At 52.4% G+C, this 15111-nt stretch overlaps 1 protein-coding gene across 1 annotated transcript in view; it reads left to right on the forward strand.

Annotated features, from left to right (window-relative positions):
- LOXHD1 (lipoxygenase homology PLAT domains 1) overlaps positions 1-15111 on the forward strand; it is a 169384-nt gene that overhangs the window by 121864 nt on the left and 32409 nt on the right. Inside the window, exons 30-36 of the mRNA XM_046672168.1 lie at positions 3148-3357; positions 3485-3620; positions 5947-6155; positions 7005-7190; positions 9950-10077; positions 13868-13985; positions 14908-15082. Of these exons, the coding sequence (XP_046528124.1) occupies positions 3148-3357; positions 3485-3620; positions 5947-6155; positions 7005-7190; positions 9950-10077; positions 13868-13985; positions 14908-15082 (1162 nt within the window). The remainder of the gene's footprint in view (positions 1-3147; positions 3358-3484; positions 3621-5946; positions 6156-7004; positions 7191-9949; positions 10078-13867; positions 13986-14907; positions 15083-15111) is intronic.

Consider the following 15111-nt stretch of genomic DNA (forward strand, 5'->3'; position numbering starts at 1 on the left):
CCTCAGGGTGATCAAAGCAAGGAGACTGGCTCTTAACCCAATCTGTGGCCTTGCCTGTGGGGATTTCCTGCATCCATCAGTGGGTGTTTATCAGGGGTCCCCCTAAACCTGACCCTCAGCCAGGCATGACCTTTACTATTGACACACTTGCTGCTGGTGTGGAGGAAATGAGCTCTGGGACAAAGAAAGCAGGTGTCATCTAAACGGGTCTGTCGCTGGCTGGTGACCCCATGAGCCAGGTCACCTGGAAGGAGCCCCAGCCTGGCTACAAGGCCCCCGGGGAGTCAGGCCCCAGGGCTCCCATTCGTTTGCTCCATCATCCAGCTATGAACCATGTCCCCCTAGCTTTGGTTACTCCTTGTGAAGAGGGAATAGTGACGTGATAGCTAAGTAGACCCCTGGCCTGAAAAACAGGACAGGAAATGTAAGAGCACTTTGCATCAGGGAGAAATAATTTCACACACACATGCGCGCGCTCACACACACACACGAGATGTAATTGTTCCCTACACTTATAGCTAATAGGAGGTCTATCCATTTTGGACAAATGAAATGCCAACGAGGTCGAGTGACTCTTGTGGTGTCCTTGGCTCTAGACTAGGGACACAGTTATCAGGCTCACCCACACATGATGCTGTGGGATGTGGCAGTGCCGTTCAGCGGTCAGGCGCCCAGCGCTGTGGCTGGGGCCAGATCACCTGAGCTCCGATCCTGGCTCTGACACTGACTAGCTGTGTGTTCTTGGGCAAGTTATTTAGCATCTCTGTGCGTTAGTTTCTTCCACCATAAAATAAGTTAGCCGAATGAAAACATGTGAAGTGCCTAGAACCACCCTGGCATGAAGATAGCTCTTTGTTCATGCTGGGCATTGTCGAGGCGTGGAGAGCTCCTGTCCCCTGCCTTTATTGATACCCGGAGCCAACACCTGGTACATGTGTTGTAAGACAGCAAGCTGAGGCATCCAGCTGATGGATCCACTTTTGTGCGGGGCTCTATCCACAGAGCCTGGCACAGAGTAGGCACAGTGAATATTTGTTGAGAGAATAAATGAATGAAGGTATAACTGAAGGTGATGCAATCCATTCTCCTCCGTGTTCAGAGTCAGACTTTTTTCTTTCTTAGCAATTGTTACATCAAAAGAAAAATCTTCACTCCCCTCTGTCCCATCCCTTTCTCTTTCTTTCCTCCGGTTTTGATGTCCCATCAGGGGAGCTGGAGCTACTTCTGGCTCAGTCCCTGACGATTTGTGGGACTTAAAATTCATGCTGAGCATCTAAAAGCTTCCGTTTCTCTAACCGCTTGCTCCAGAATCCAGGAGCTGTCCTTCACACCCTCTCCCTGTCAGCACCCCTCCCCACCCACGTCTAGTCAGTCACCAGGTCTTGGAGATTCTCCCTTCTAAGTAACTTGGGATCAGCCCAGTCAACTCCGGCGCCACTCAGCCCTTCCCTGTCTCACCTCACTTAGTGAACCAGCCTGGTCCCCCTGCTCCAGGCCCCTGGAATCCAGTCTATCCTCCGGCTTCGTCAATTAACCTATCCAAAGTCACCACTTCACTTCAACCCATCAGGGGCTCCCCACCGATCCCAGATCTGCCCTGAGCCCTGGGTGGGATTCACAAACCTTCAGGGCCCACCCTGTCAGCCTGACCCCTGGGCCCCAGTTTCCAGAATGCCCTACACCCTCTCCTGTCTCTAAATCCTTCCAAGCCTTTTCTCTGCGTCCATGGTCTTACGCCCTGAGAAAATGCATAATGCTCTTCTGTGGTTTTAACTTTTTACATAAAAGGCGTCATCCCATATGGATGGCTCTTCAGCTGGCTTGGTGTGCAGCGGGTTACCCTGGAATCTTCTACATCAGGATACTCAAACACAGATGGGGCTGGCTCATTCTTTGTAAGCAACAGTCCACATGGCTATTCAGCTGTTCCCCAAGTGCTGGACTCCTAGATGGCTCCCAGTTATATATAACTGTAAAAGTTATCCGGCAATAAACACACTTGTGAATATTTCAAGGTGTCCCCCCAAGACAGATGCAAAGAAGTGGCATTGCTGTGTCATGGGTGTGCCTGGTTTTGTTCTAATGCACTCAGTCACTTGCCAGCACCCCAAGGCCTGCTTGGGTCCACACCAGCTGTCAGCCATGCACCATTCACCTGCAGTGTCCTCAGCCAGTGGCTGACCTGCCCTGGCTGCTTGGAAGGCCCAGCCCCGTGTCTTCAGCTTAATGCCGCCTCCTGGAGAATCTTCCCAACCCTGCCCCTCGGCCTGGCCCAGGTGGCTGCTCCCACTACAGGGGCCGTCTCGGGGAGAGGGAGACATCCTATCTCATTCATCTCTGTGTTCCCAGTGCTCAGCAGGGACTCAGTACATCTTCCAGAAGGAAAGTGGCATCACTCAGGGTCACCTGTCCTTCTTCTCCCTCCCCAGGCTCCTGCCTGCCACATTCAACCTGTGTTTTCACCCCACCTCACCCAAGGCCTGGAAGTCCACATCTCACGGAGCAATCCCCAGAGAATCCAAGTGCCCAAGAGCATAGTGTCACTTTACTGAGGGCACAGTCAGGGACGCAGTGGAGGGCCTATGTCACACCCACACAAAAACGCTCACGAACCCACATTCCACATGTTGTCCTCTGCCCTCCCCTCAGCTGTGCCTCCACCAGAGCCTACCCCCCTCTGCCTGCTCTCCTGCAGCCCAGCCGCTGGCTCCTCCACCGCCTCCCAGCTTCCCCCAGGAACTCCAGGCCCCTCCCAGTATTCAGAACATTTCCCCTCTTCCATGGCTCTCCCCCTCCAGCCTCCCACCAGAACTCATGCCATACTCAAGATAATGAAGGACGCCCAGGAACTGGGCAGAGCACCCGTGTCTGTCCCACCCTCGCTCATCTGCTCATGAGGGTCCGTCTTCCAAACACCACAGGGCTTATCCCAAGAGGAACTGGACTGCAAAAGGGGGCCCTTGTGGGAGTGAGGCCTTGACCTACTAAACGCTCTGTGTTAGGGACTTGGGCCTGGAGGGCTCCCAGCTAGGAAGGTCTGTTTTTTCCAACAATTGAGGGGGATGGAAGGTACTGGAAGGTCGGGGTGGGAATGGGTGGAGGTGGGGAGTGTCCCCCCCACCAAGTCCCCACATCTGGACTCCCAAGGCCGACACCTTCATCATCGAGGCCGCTGACCTGGGCGTCATCTACAAGATCAAGCTCCGCCATGACAACACCAAATGGTGTGCAGACTGGTATGTGGAGAAGGTGGAGATCTGGAACGACACCAACGAGGACGAGTTCCTGTTCCTGTGTGGACGCTGGCTGTCCCTGAAGAAGGAGGATGGGCGGCTCGAGAGGCTCTTTTATGAGAAGGTGTGTGAAAGGCATCTGGGGAGCCCAGCTCAGCCATGGTCTGTCATCATCCTCATACCGGGGGGAGGCCCCATGGGACGGAAGGTGCTGGAACTGTAATGGGCCTTGGTCGTGCTCTTCTGGACAGGAGTACACTGGGGACCGGAGCAGCAACTGCAGCAGCCCTGCTGACTTCTGGGAGATCACCCTGAGCTCCAAGATGGCCGACATCGACATCGCCACAGTGACGGGGCCCATGGCTGACTACGTTCAGGAGGGCCCAGGTAAGCCAAGCAGAGGGCTGTCAGAGGAGCAGCAGACCCATGGAAACGTGTTTGAGCTATTCGTGGACAGGCCATGCATTGGTCCCACCATCACCTAACTAACATTTAATGCTTTGTAATTTACAGAATTTTCACACCTATTGGTTATCAGCATCCCCACAACAACCCTGGGAGGTGAGAGGGCAGGGATTATAGCCCCCTTTACAGATGGGGAAACAAAGGCTAAGAGAAGTTAGGGTGGTGGTGTCCTTCATCCACTATCCACCACCAGGAGGCTATCTCATAAACTCTGTTCTCACCTAGACTCTCAGGATATAGATTCAGCCCAAAGGACCTAGGGGAATTCTCATCAGACAGGAGTCAACAGCCGCAATGAGAACCCCTTTCATGTCAGTAGAGTATAACACAATGGACTCAGCCATGAAAGCTTAAGGCATGCTGTGGGGTGGGGGAAGAAGTCTTGAGCTGTTTTGGCGTGATTTAAGCTCTCACCGCTGCAGCCTGGGTTCATTTCCTGGCCAGGGAACCATACCACCAGTGTATCAGTTGTCGTACTGTGCCTGCTGCATGTTGCTATGATGCTGAAAGCTATGCCACCAGTATTTCAAGTCAACAGGTCACCCATGGTGGACAGGTTTCAACAGAGCTTCCAGACTAGACAGACTAGGAACAACCTGGCCGCCCACTCCTGAAAATTTGGCCATGAAAACCCTGTGACTTGCAACACAGCATTGTCTGATGTGGCGCTGGAAGGTGAGAAGATGGCACGAAAAGACTGGGCAGGGTTCCGCTCTGCTGTGCACAGGGTCGCTAGGAGTCGGAATCAACTCAACAGCACTAACAAAGTTCCATTTCTGATTCTGCCAATGAAACGTGTGGCCTTGGACAAGTCACTCTTTTGGCTTCAATTTTTCCCTCCTCCATAAGACAGGATTGTAATCCCCTGACAAGTTGGTTTCTCCAAACAGACTTTTGAGATGAGGCAGTTGTATATTTGTCTATTGGATATTTAAATGCACTGCCTTTCTGTTCAGTTCTCTTAAATATAAGAGCATGACAATCACCGCATTCCCCTCCAGGAGACCACATGGTGGGTCTGCAGGGTTGGGTAGAGAGAATTGATCTTTCTATACTCTATCATCTCACTGTGTGAATAAGTGGCAGGACCCACAAGAAGATGCCTCTCCTTAATTAAGCACTGTGATCAACTATGGAAAGGCCAATGGGGCTCTCCTTGTAAAGATGAAACAAGGCCACGGGCAGGTATAGAAAACAAGGCAGGTAAGTCCAGCCAGGAAGGTCTAGTTTGGAAACTTTTCAAAGAGATACAGATTGCATAGCCTAGCACTCCCTACACCAGGGCAGTGTCTCCCAAGCTGCTGAGGAAGATGGTCCAGGAGGAGGGTTTCCAACTTGTATCAATTAGTAACTGCAAGTGACAGCCACCTGGAGATCATGGCTTAAACAATGAGGGATTTTTCTTTTCTCTCACGTAAGAGTTCAAAGGTAGACAGTTGGGACTGATACAGCAGTTCCAGGGAAGTCGGGGACCCAGGCTTCTTCAATGTGATCACTCTGGCAACCTTACAAGTGGCTTCCATCTTAAGTGTTGCCCATGGTTCCAAGATAACTGCAGGAGCTCTAGCCATCACATCCACATTCCACACAGAATGAATAGGAGGATAAGAGGCAAAAGGATGCTCCTCCCAGTTGAGTCACACCCTTTCAAAGAAATTTCCCCAGAAACCTTACCCAACAACGTCTATTTGTATATCATGACCACCCCTAGCCTCAAGGAGAATGAATACTGGGTGGGCAACTAGAAGTCTGTGCCATATTGCCTGAGCAAGTTTTTATGCTGATTAATCTGGTTTGTTTTGGAAATGGATGCCTTCTAGAACTTTCATTTACCGTGTTACATATATAGTACTCTTTTATTGTTGTTCCCCAAATTCCTACCTCCTGTGAGACCTGGCTTTTGCCAAGCTCATTTTTGCTGACCACAGTAACCCCTGTACTTGGTGAGAGTTATTGTTCTTACCCTGCTTCACACAGCAGTGCTAGATGCAGCCAGGATAATTGGCCAGCAGGGCTTTGAGAAGTGGCAACGATGCTCTCTTTGATCCTCACTGGGGGTCACCAACTCCCTCACACCCTGGAGAGTAGACGCTCACCTTAGACCACTCGCCAGTCTGAAAGCTCTGTTGTACTCTGTCTCGGAGGCAGGGAGCTGACGCCCGTGCCTCCCAGAGGTCAGTTTCAAGTCCACGAGCCGTCCTGGTCCGCCTGGCCCATTATGAGGCTGGGCCCCCGTGATCTCTCACAGTTATTCCCTACTATGTGTCGGTGACCACCGGGACACACAAGGACGCCGCCACCGACAGCCGGGCCTTCATCCTACTCATCGGGGAGGACGACGAGCGGAGTAACCGCATCTGGCTGGACTACCCCCGGGGGAAGAGGGGCTTCAGCTGCGGCTCTGTGGAGGAGTTCTACGTCGCAGGCTTGGATGTGGGCGTCATCAAGAAAATAGAGGTGCTTGGCCCTGGGGCCCCGGGATGGTGACCACCCCCAGGGAAGGAAGGAGCTGACCAGTACATGGGTGGGAGAGTGGCTGGAGGGTGGGCAGAGCGAAGATCTCCTGCCCTCTGCCATCAACTAGCTGGGTGATTTTGGTGAATCACCCACCCCTCCAGGTCCCAGTTTTCCACCCATCCAATGGGGATGCCTTGGGGATTAGTTTTCTATTGCTGTGTAACCAATTACCACAAACTTAGTAACTCAAGACCACACAAATATATTATCTCATCGTTTCCTGGGTCAGGAGTCCAGATGTGAGGTAGCTGGGTCCTCTTCCCAGGGTCTCACTGGGCGGAAATCAAGTTGCTGCCAGGGCTGTGGCCTCATCTGAGGCTTGGAGTCCTGTCCCAAACTCACTCACTGGTTGTTGGCAGAATCTATTTCCTTGTGGTTGTAGGACTAAGGCTCCAGTTCCCAGAGGCTGCTCGCATTCCCTGCCCTGTGATGCTCTCCAAAACATGGAAATTTGTTTCTTCAAAGCCAATAAGAGAAGATCTTTCCTGCTTCAAATCTTTCTGACTTCTTCCATCCCTGATATCTAGACTCTCTTTTAAAGGGCTCACCTGATTAGGTCAGGCCCACCCTGAATACTCTTTCGGTTAATTCAAAGTCATCTGATTAGACACCTTAATTACATCTGCAAAATCTCTTCACCTTCATGGGAGGGCCTTGGGTCAGTGAGTGCACAGCACACTGGAGGAAGCACTGAGGGAGGAGGCAGAATGGGGAAGGAGATGCTGAGTAGGGAGGGCTTCCTTCCCAGTTGTGCCCAGATCCTCACAGCCCTGGTGTGTTTCCTCCCAGCTGGGCCATGACGGGGCCTCTCCGGAGAGCTGCTGGCTGGTGGAGGAGCTGTGTCTGGCCGTGCCCACCCAGGGCATGAAGTACATACTGCGCTGCAACTGCTGGCTTGCCAAGGACCGAGGCGATGGCGTCACCTCCCGTGTTTTTGACCTCCTGGATGCCATGGTGGTGAACATCGGGGTGAAGGTATAGAGGGGCGCCTGTGGGTGCACACTGCATGGCAAGGGCAGTACACGTTGGGGTGGGGGAGCGGGAGGGGAGATGGAAGTGAGGGAAGCAGGAGACTGATCACTAGGCGTTGGCAGGGGCTGCAGCCTGCTATACCGGGCAGACTTGCTCTACCAGGAGCCGCGAGACTCGAGTCTCCTCTGGTCTGCTGCTGTGTGACCTTGGGCAAGTGACCTGGCCTCTCTGGGCCTTGATCTTCTCATGCAGCACATGGAAATACTGCTTCCCATCCTGTTCCATGTAAGAGCCTGAGAACTAATGAGATCGTGAACAGTCCATGAAGAGCTTTGCAAGGTAACAGCTCTACATGGACGTGCAGAGTCATTATTCTCAAAGGTGATGGGGACAGATGGCACTTGGGATTCTCTGAGCCTCTGGGTCTCACGGTACAGTGAGTGCTGTCTTAAGTGGAAAAGGCTGGACGGCAGGAGCTCCATGCTCCTGTCCTAGCTCCACCTCTCTCTGGCCAAATGAGCTGGGACAAGTTGTGTAAACTCAGGGGTCAGCGCTGGGCAGGAGGCAGGATGCTGGGTGCTGGAGCCCAAGGACACAAAGCCGTTGGTGGCCCAGAGGCTTCTGGTTCATGTAGTCCTGCAGACGTCTTTTTCTCTGAAAAGCTGTGGAGTCAATAGAAGGCTCCAGCCCTCATCTTTGTTCCTGAATCTTGAGTAATGGGCTCCTAGATTTAGGTCAGAAGCCCTCCCACAAAGGGAAAAAGAAATCGCCTTGGGCCTGAGCATGCCCAGCCTGTGTTGTATACGGGAACAGAAGTTACAGGCGCTAAAAACCCTGACAGGCAGAGGGTGGATGCCTGCCCCTCCCCTACTTAAGAGCCAGAGAGTGGAACTTTGTGCAGCATGGACACCCCCCCCCCCCCAGACGTCTCCATCTATGGCCAGACGGATGGTGTGGGTGAGCATGAGCACACAATTAGTCCAAGGACTTCTGTCCTGACCCAATTCCCAGCGTGCATGTGGGCGCGTGTGCCCGTGTGTGTGCCGCACCCCAGCACATGCACACTTGCTCAGCGCAGCTGCAGCTCTTCAGTCTGCGGAAGTCCAGACCCACCCCCATTACTCATGGTACAAAAGAACACAGGTTTGTTGCTTTACAAAGAACCGCAGGGTTCTTTGGACTGGCCACTTCCCCAGGACGTCTGCTATCAGACCGGAATTACAAAAGCCCTGTTTCTGTGTCTCTTTCTGGAAACATACCTGTAACATAAAAAGAGATTTGTCTGTGTGAAGGAGAGAAAGATGGACACAGAGAACACAGGAGTCTGGAGGGAGCAGCCTTAAGGGGCCAGGCTCTAGGGGGCCACCAAAGCACTCATTTTGATCATTCTATTTTTTTACGCCTGTCTGGATAAGAGCAAAAAGTATCAGGCTCCTGCTTTTGTTCCCAATAGTTCCATGCGCTTCGTGGATGCCCTTGTTAGGGGTCTAAGAGGATTTTCCTGATAAAGCAAGAGGCTTTTCAATCATTTCCTTAGCAAACATGTCCTCTGGGCCAGGCCTGCAAATCCCACATCTAACTGTGCAGGATCACATCAAAGATTCTGGGTGCTGCTTATAAAGCCCCTGGCACCCAACAGGCCCAACGTCGGGGGCATGACCACTGCAACCAGGACCTTGGGTTCTGAGTTCAAAGGCTTCCGGGTGGTGGGCACCAGGCACCTGCACAGGCGATAATACAATGTGGCAGCCACAAGGGAAGGGGAGGCCAGGTGTGTTCAAAGGAGATGGGCAGCCTGGCATTTCTTGGCCACGTGTGCAAGCCTCTTCTGAATCTTGAGACCTAATTGCTGGTCCTTGGGCCCCGGGTGAGAGGAATGGATCCAGGATGCAGAGTGTGGGGGATGATGACCCCTCTTGCCACAAGGCTGCCTCTAAGAGGGAGAACCAAGGCAGAGGCCTCAGTGAGGGCGCCGTCCTGGGAAGAGCGGGTTGCTCCCTCCCCTTCTGGTGGAGAAGGACAGGGGGAATACATCCTCTTGAGAGCAATCCTAAGGCCGAAATCCCAATCTCAGCGCAAATCATACGAATAGGCGATTATCCCATGTCACAAGTGAGGGGAGGCAGAACTCCCTTAGACTTCACCCCTGAGATGCTCCTCACTCCCCACTGCTCAGGGTGGGTGCTAGCTGCACCTTGGAGGAGGGACAGCCGCCCAGACTTGCTGCTGCTTCTTGACGCCGTACCAAGCGGCAGCCCCAGCGCCGGGCACCGAGGCGAAGTGTCTGTAGCTCTCACAGCTCTGCAGTCATTTATCCCTATGTTACGATGAAGCAGAGGCTGGAGAGAGTGGGGCATCCGCCCAGGGTCAACAGCCAGCAGGTGGCAGACCTGAGACTCCAGTGACACTGCATGGCTCCCCAAGGCACTGTCCTGACATTACCCGCTGCTGGAATGCATGGACTTAGGTTGAGTTTTGATTGACCAAGAAGTAGATTAATGCTGGGGCTTTCAGCCGTGTTTCTGTTGCACACGTGTTCTCTAACAGAAAATGAACTCCTCTTAGTTCTGAACTGGACACCGTGGGCACATGGAGAGTGACAACGCCTGACTTACTCTACACTGCCACCGTTGATTAGGGGGAGGGCGCTTTTCAGAGCCACCAAGGTTGGAGAGCATGTCGTCCTGCCTGGTGAGAGGGAGGCAAGTCGTGGGGCCAGTGGGTGAGGCCGAGGATCAGGACCTGCCTCTGTCTCATGACAGGTGCTCTACGAAATGACGGTGTGGACGGGCGACGTGGTCGGCGGTGGCACCGACTCCAACATCTTTATGACCCTCTATGGCATCAACGGCAGCACGGAGGAAGTGCAGCTGGACAAAAAGAAGGCCAGGTATCAAGAGGTGGCCTCTGCCCCTCACCCTCTGCACATCCAAACTTCCACCATCTAGTCCTCACCTTCCTTCCAGCAGACTGCTTCCCTCACATCCCCTGCAGACATTGGGGCCTTCCAGCCTCCATGCCTTTGTCTGTGTCCATCCTCCCTCCTGGAATGCCCCTCGTCCACTCTTTTCTCTCTCATGACCTTTCTCTTTCAAGCTCCAGCTCAAATCTGCCTCCTCCAGGAAGCCTTCCTTGATTACCTCAGCTCATAGCCAGCCAGTCCTTCCTCCCTCCCTCCCTTCTTTCTGTCCTTCCATTCATCACTCAAAGATATTTATTGTAAGGTCTGTAGATTAGCTGATAGCATTGTATCATTGTAATCTCCTGCTTTCGTCCGTTGTACTGCGGTAATGTAAGATGTTAACATTAGGGGATGCTGGGTGAAGGGTACACAGAAACTGCTCTGTTTTTGTAACTTTTCCACAAGTCTGAAATAATTGTGAAATAAAAAAGCTAAAAGAATTTTTAAAATATTAAAAAATGACTGAACACCCAGTGTGTGTCAGGCACTGTCCCAGGCACTGGAGAGACGGAACAACCAGGAAGAGAGGATCCAGAGCTCACGGAGCCTCACACCTGAGGGAACCACAGCAACGGCATGAACACCAACAAAGCGGGCTGACTTTGTGCCAGGCACCTTTCTAAGCCCTCTACACTTGTTGGCACACCTAGTCCTCCCTGCAACTCTCTGAGGACCATTCTTATCTGCCCCATTCTACAGATGAGGAAACGGAGGCACGGCAAGGTGAAGTCATGCTGCTCAAGGCCCAGTAGTGTCCCCTGTGGCACTGGGAACGGCACACAGGGGACCCAGTCTTAAGCAGCAGGTTCTCTTGCCGCTGAAGATAGTTGTTAGTGAGGACCACAAAGGTGGGCCTCCTACGGTACTTACTGTCTGCACCTGTCACCAGATCCCCAACTTAGAGAGTCCTGGGTTTGGGCTGATTTTCCATTTTCAGCCATTGTCCCCCAAACCATCCCTGGCCCTGATGTCTCGAGGACCAGAGAACCCTTATATGACCTATATAAGTCAATATGCTCTTTCTTTGGCATGAATTAATCAGAGAATGTAGTTTTATTTATTTGTGTCCAGGCCTCCAGTCACATATATGACCATCTAACATGTATAACATATATATGTAAGTCAATCAGAAATATTTATAGAGCGAAAAATCATGCAGCCACCCCTTAGGCCAGGAAATTGAGCATTTCCTTTATTGTTTTATCCCTCCCCTGGGCATGCCCCCCCTAAACAATCGGCTTCCATTCGGCCTGGATTTCAGTGTTACATAAGTGGAATCAGGCTACAGGAATTCTTTTATATCTTCTTTCCTCACCGTTAGGTTTTTCAGATTTCTCTAGCTGTTGAGTGTGGCTGTGATTTGCTCATTTTCGTCGCCACCTAATATTCCCTTGGTGAGCACTTCGGGCCTGGAGAAGAGAGGGCTGGTGGCCTGTTGCAAGGGTCTGGGGAGGGGCGACAGAAGAGGCACGGAGGTTGGCCAAACTGTTGACAATTAAACAGTTAGTTCTGGTACGAAGGGCTGAGACAATGGGGGGAGACCAAGCTCAGAGTAAACAAAAACTCTGGCCACAGCCATCCTAAGAGGGGAAGAGCTGCCCCAGGCTGCCATGGGCCCCATCGCTGGGGACAGCTGAGCGTGGGCTAGACGGCCGTTGGCATGCGGACCCCGGATTGGAAGGAGGTTGGTCTAGCACGAAGCTGTGGCTGAGGCTCTGACTCCTGTCAACCCCGAGATGCCCAGCCATGCTTCTAAGAGGCACAAAGGCAAACTTGGTCTAGGCTGGCTTCGTGGCCCACACCCTCCTTCCCCGTCTTCCAGCCAGCCCCTCCCAGGCTCCTACCCGCAAACCTTCCCTAACTTCTTAGCAATGCCTAAAATTCTTCCATTAAATAGTTGCCCTTCCGGCCCAAGGCTTTGGCCCTGGTTAGCCTCAGGCTGTTCTCAGACACAGGGACGGGTGAGTGAGTGGGCACTGAGCCCCTTTCCTAGGACAGCCTTTGATGGGGGCAGGGAAGAGAAGGAAATCAGAATAGGAAGGCGAGGGGGCAGTCAAAGGCCCCTCCCCTAGATGTCACCCTTTCAGCTGTTGAGTGGAGGCCCCTCTGAGTAGGTGAGGGGGGCAAACGCTGGCCACTTCAGCTGTCCTGCCCTTCCTGACCTGGATCAGAGGCTCACCTCCTCTCCAACGGAGGCCCCTCGGTGTGGGAACCCTCCTCAGGTCAGCTGAGGTGTCTTGAGGGGTCTGGGGCAGCAGAAGGAAGTGGCTAGTGAGTCGTGGAGACGGAGGGGCCAATGAGGGGCTTTCCCTTTGGAGGGGGCCCTTCTACCCTGAGGAGAGGAGGGCCATCCCGGTGTAACGGGGTCTAGCCTGTAGTGAAGGGTGATGGGGTAATGTAATCCACTTTTCAGTGTTCCAGAAGAAAAGCTTAATTCTCTCTCTCTCTTTCCTTACTCCTGCCCCACCAAAATATCTCCATAACATGGAGATACTTGGCTAAATTCAAAGAGGAAAAGTTAGAAATACAAGGCAAGGAATCCTGCAGTTCCTTTGATCTGCAGAATTACACTCCAGCAAGGGTAAGGAGTCCATGAGTTGAGAGATTATCTGAGAAAATCTCCAATATGTGATATGAGCTTGACAAGGGAATTTGTGAGCCTCCCTTACAGTTGCCACATGACCGGAGGGACAGACGGGGCTTAAATTAAAGCAGGAGGGGCTTTGGGCAGACTTTTGGGAGAAGGTTTTCACTTCTAATCATCGCAAAGTGCTCAGGAGCAAGTTCTCAAGGAGACGAGGCCTCAGCCCCACCGCTGCCTTTAGGAGTGGTCAGTTCACAGCATCTGCATCCCAGCCTCCACGGGCTGTGGCCTCTGTTTTTAAAAATATGTCTTGTATTCAAGGAGGCATAACAATTGCCATGCCGTGTTATAGCTGCAGTGCCACCTGCGTTACCCCCAGGGGCTTATCAGCAGCAGCGTCTGGAATCAGTCAGCAGTCAAGCAATCAGTCAGCATTGAAGGTCGTGTTATGTGTGCAGCACTGTGGAAAGAGCAGTGAGGAATAAAGATATAGCACCTCTGAAATGATGAAGTCATTCAGGAGAAAAATAGTGATAGCAGCAAAAGCCGTATCACCTTCTGTTTGCCTGCCATTTTACAGTTATCAGTAGCATTACCCAATCGAGGGCCGCTGCATTTAGTTGTACAGATTGTGTATAGAAAAATTGTGAATGGCACCATCTAGAGTTGTGCAGTGTTCAACCTGCCCCGCCATTCATGGCAGCCCTGTCACTCACAGAATCTCATTTAAAGCTTTGAAGGTATGGAGTTCTTTTTACATTTTAAGTTGATTTCACATCCATTTGGTCCTCCTGAGAGTTTTACACAGTTTCAGGGCTAGTGTCATTCTCCCCAGATTACAGATGAGGAAGCAAAGTCCCGGAGAGGAGCTGGCACTGCTCTAGGTGGCTAGCAGAATGAGATGAGGACATAGAACTGGTAGCTCTCAACTCAGGGCCATTTCTACCTGCCGAACTCCCTTAACCCCAGCCTTTCAGAAATAAGTAGGGTGCAAGAGACAGGCCCCTGGAGAGTCACTGGGAGCTGAGTAAAGACCTCTTCTTCTCTCCTTACCCTGAATCTGGTCTCTGGCACGGCCCAGCCCCCTCCCCATGGCCAGCTGCCGTTCTTCATGGCCCTCCTCTCCACCCCCAGATTTGAGCGAGAGCAGAACGACACCTTCATCATGGAGATCCTGGACATTGCTCCATTCACCAAGATGCGGATCCGAATTGACGGCCTGGGCAGCCGGCCCGAGTGGTTCCTGGAGAGGGTAGAGTGTCTGCCCCTCACCCTCCCTTCCACCCACTGCCCGCCCCCGCTTCCTGCTCTTTTGGGTTGTCAGTGGACCTTGTTAAAGTGCAAATTTCGCCTTGGAGCGTTATTACACCAACCCAACCTATATCATCCAATAAGTCTTTTGATGTAAATTAATCAGAGAATGTAGTTTGATTTATTTGTGTCCAGAGAATGCAGCATGTGCTGTCAACATGACATGGAAAGAGACTCAGTGTGGGCTTCTCAGAGGAAGTGAGTTGGGAGGGTTGAGAGAGGCACAGCAAGAACGGGGGCAGCGAGAGGCTCCCATGGCGAGAACTCTAGGCAGGACAGCAAGGGAGCTTTGGCGCCCTGTGACCACGCAGCCAGGTGGCTACCTCTTTTTCTGTCTTGGGCCTCTGCTCCCCACTTAGTGAGTCTTCTCATCCCCTGTCCACCAAACGCCATCTGTCCTGAGTCACCAGGCTCCTACTTCCCTGTTCAGCCATTAGCAGATTTTCTTGAGCCAACAATATGGTGCCCACACCAGGGACAGTCTGGCCAACTTCAGTATGCTGTTCCCAGGTGTTGGCTGCTGACTGTGGTTTGCTTGGTCCATTCTTCTGTCATTCATTCAGCAGGCATTTCTTGTGCACAATGATAGGCACCTCTCGGAAACATGTTTGGATGGATTGCCCATTTCTAAATCCCCAAACTAGGGTAGTCCCAGTGGGGGTTTCAGGCCCCATGCAAGGCATACAGGACAAGGTCTTTGTTCTGGAGGGGCCCTTTCTACACGCCTTGAGCCTAAGTCAGAAGGACTCATCTCAGGTCCTGGACCTTGGGTCTTTGGGGTTCAGTGGAGGTGGCTGCATTAGAGGGTGGGGGGCTGGTGGAGGTGAAGGAGGGCGTTCCCACACCAGCTCCCTCTCACCCAGATCCTCCTGAAGAACATGAATACTGGAGACCTGACCATGTTCTACTATGGAGACTGGCTGTCCCAGCGGAAGGGCAAGAAGACCCTAGTGTGTGAAATGTGCGCCGTCATCGATGGGGAGGAGATGATGGAGTGGACTTCCTACACTGTCTCAGTTAAGACCAGTGACATCCTGGGTGAGTCAGAGGGTCCCTCCCATCTCCCA

The sequence above is a fragment of the Equus quagga genome, chromosome 9, assembly GCF_021613505.1.
Source record: "Equus quagga isolate Etosha38 chromosome 9, UCLA_HA_Equagga_1.0, whole genome shotgun sequence".
In the NCBI taxonomy this organism is placed as follows: domain Eukaryota; kingdom Metazoa; phylum Chordata; class Mammalia; order Perissodactyla; family Equidae; genus Equus; species Equus quagga.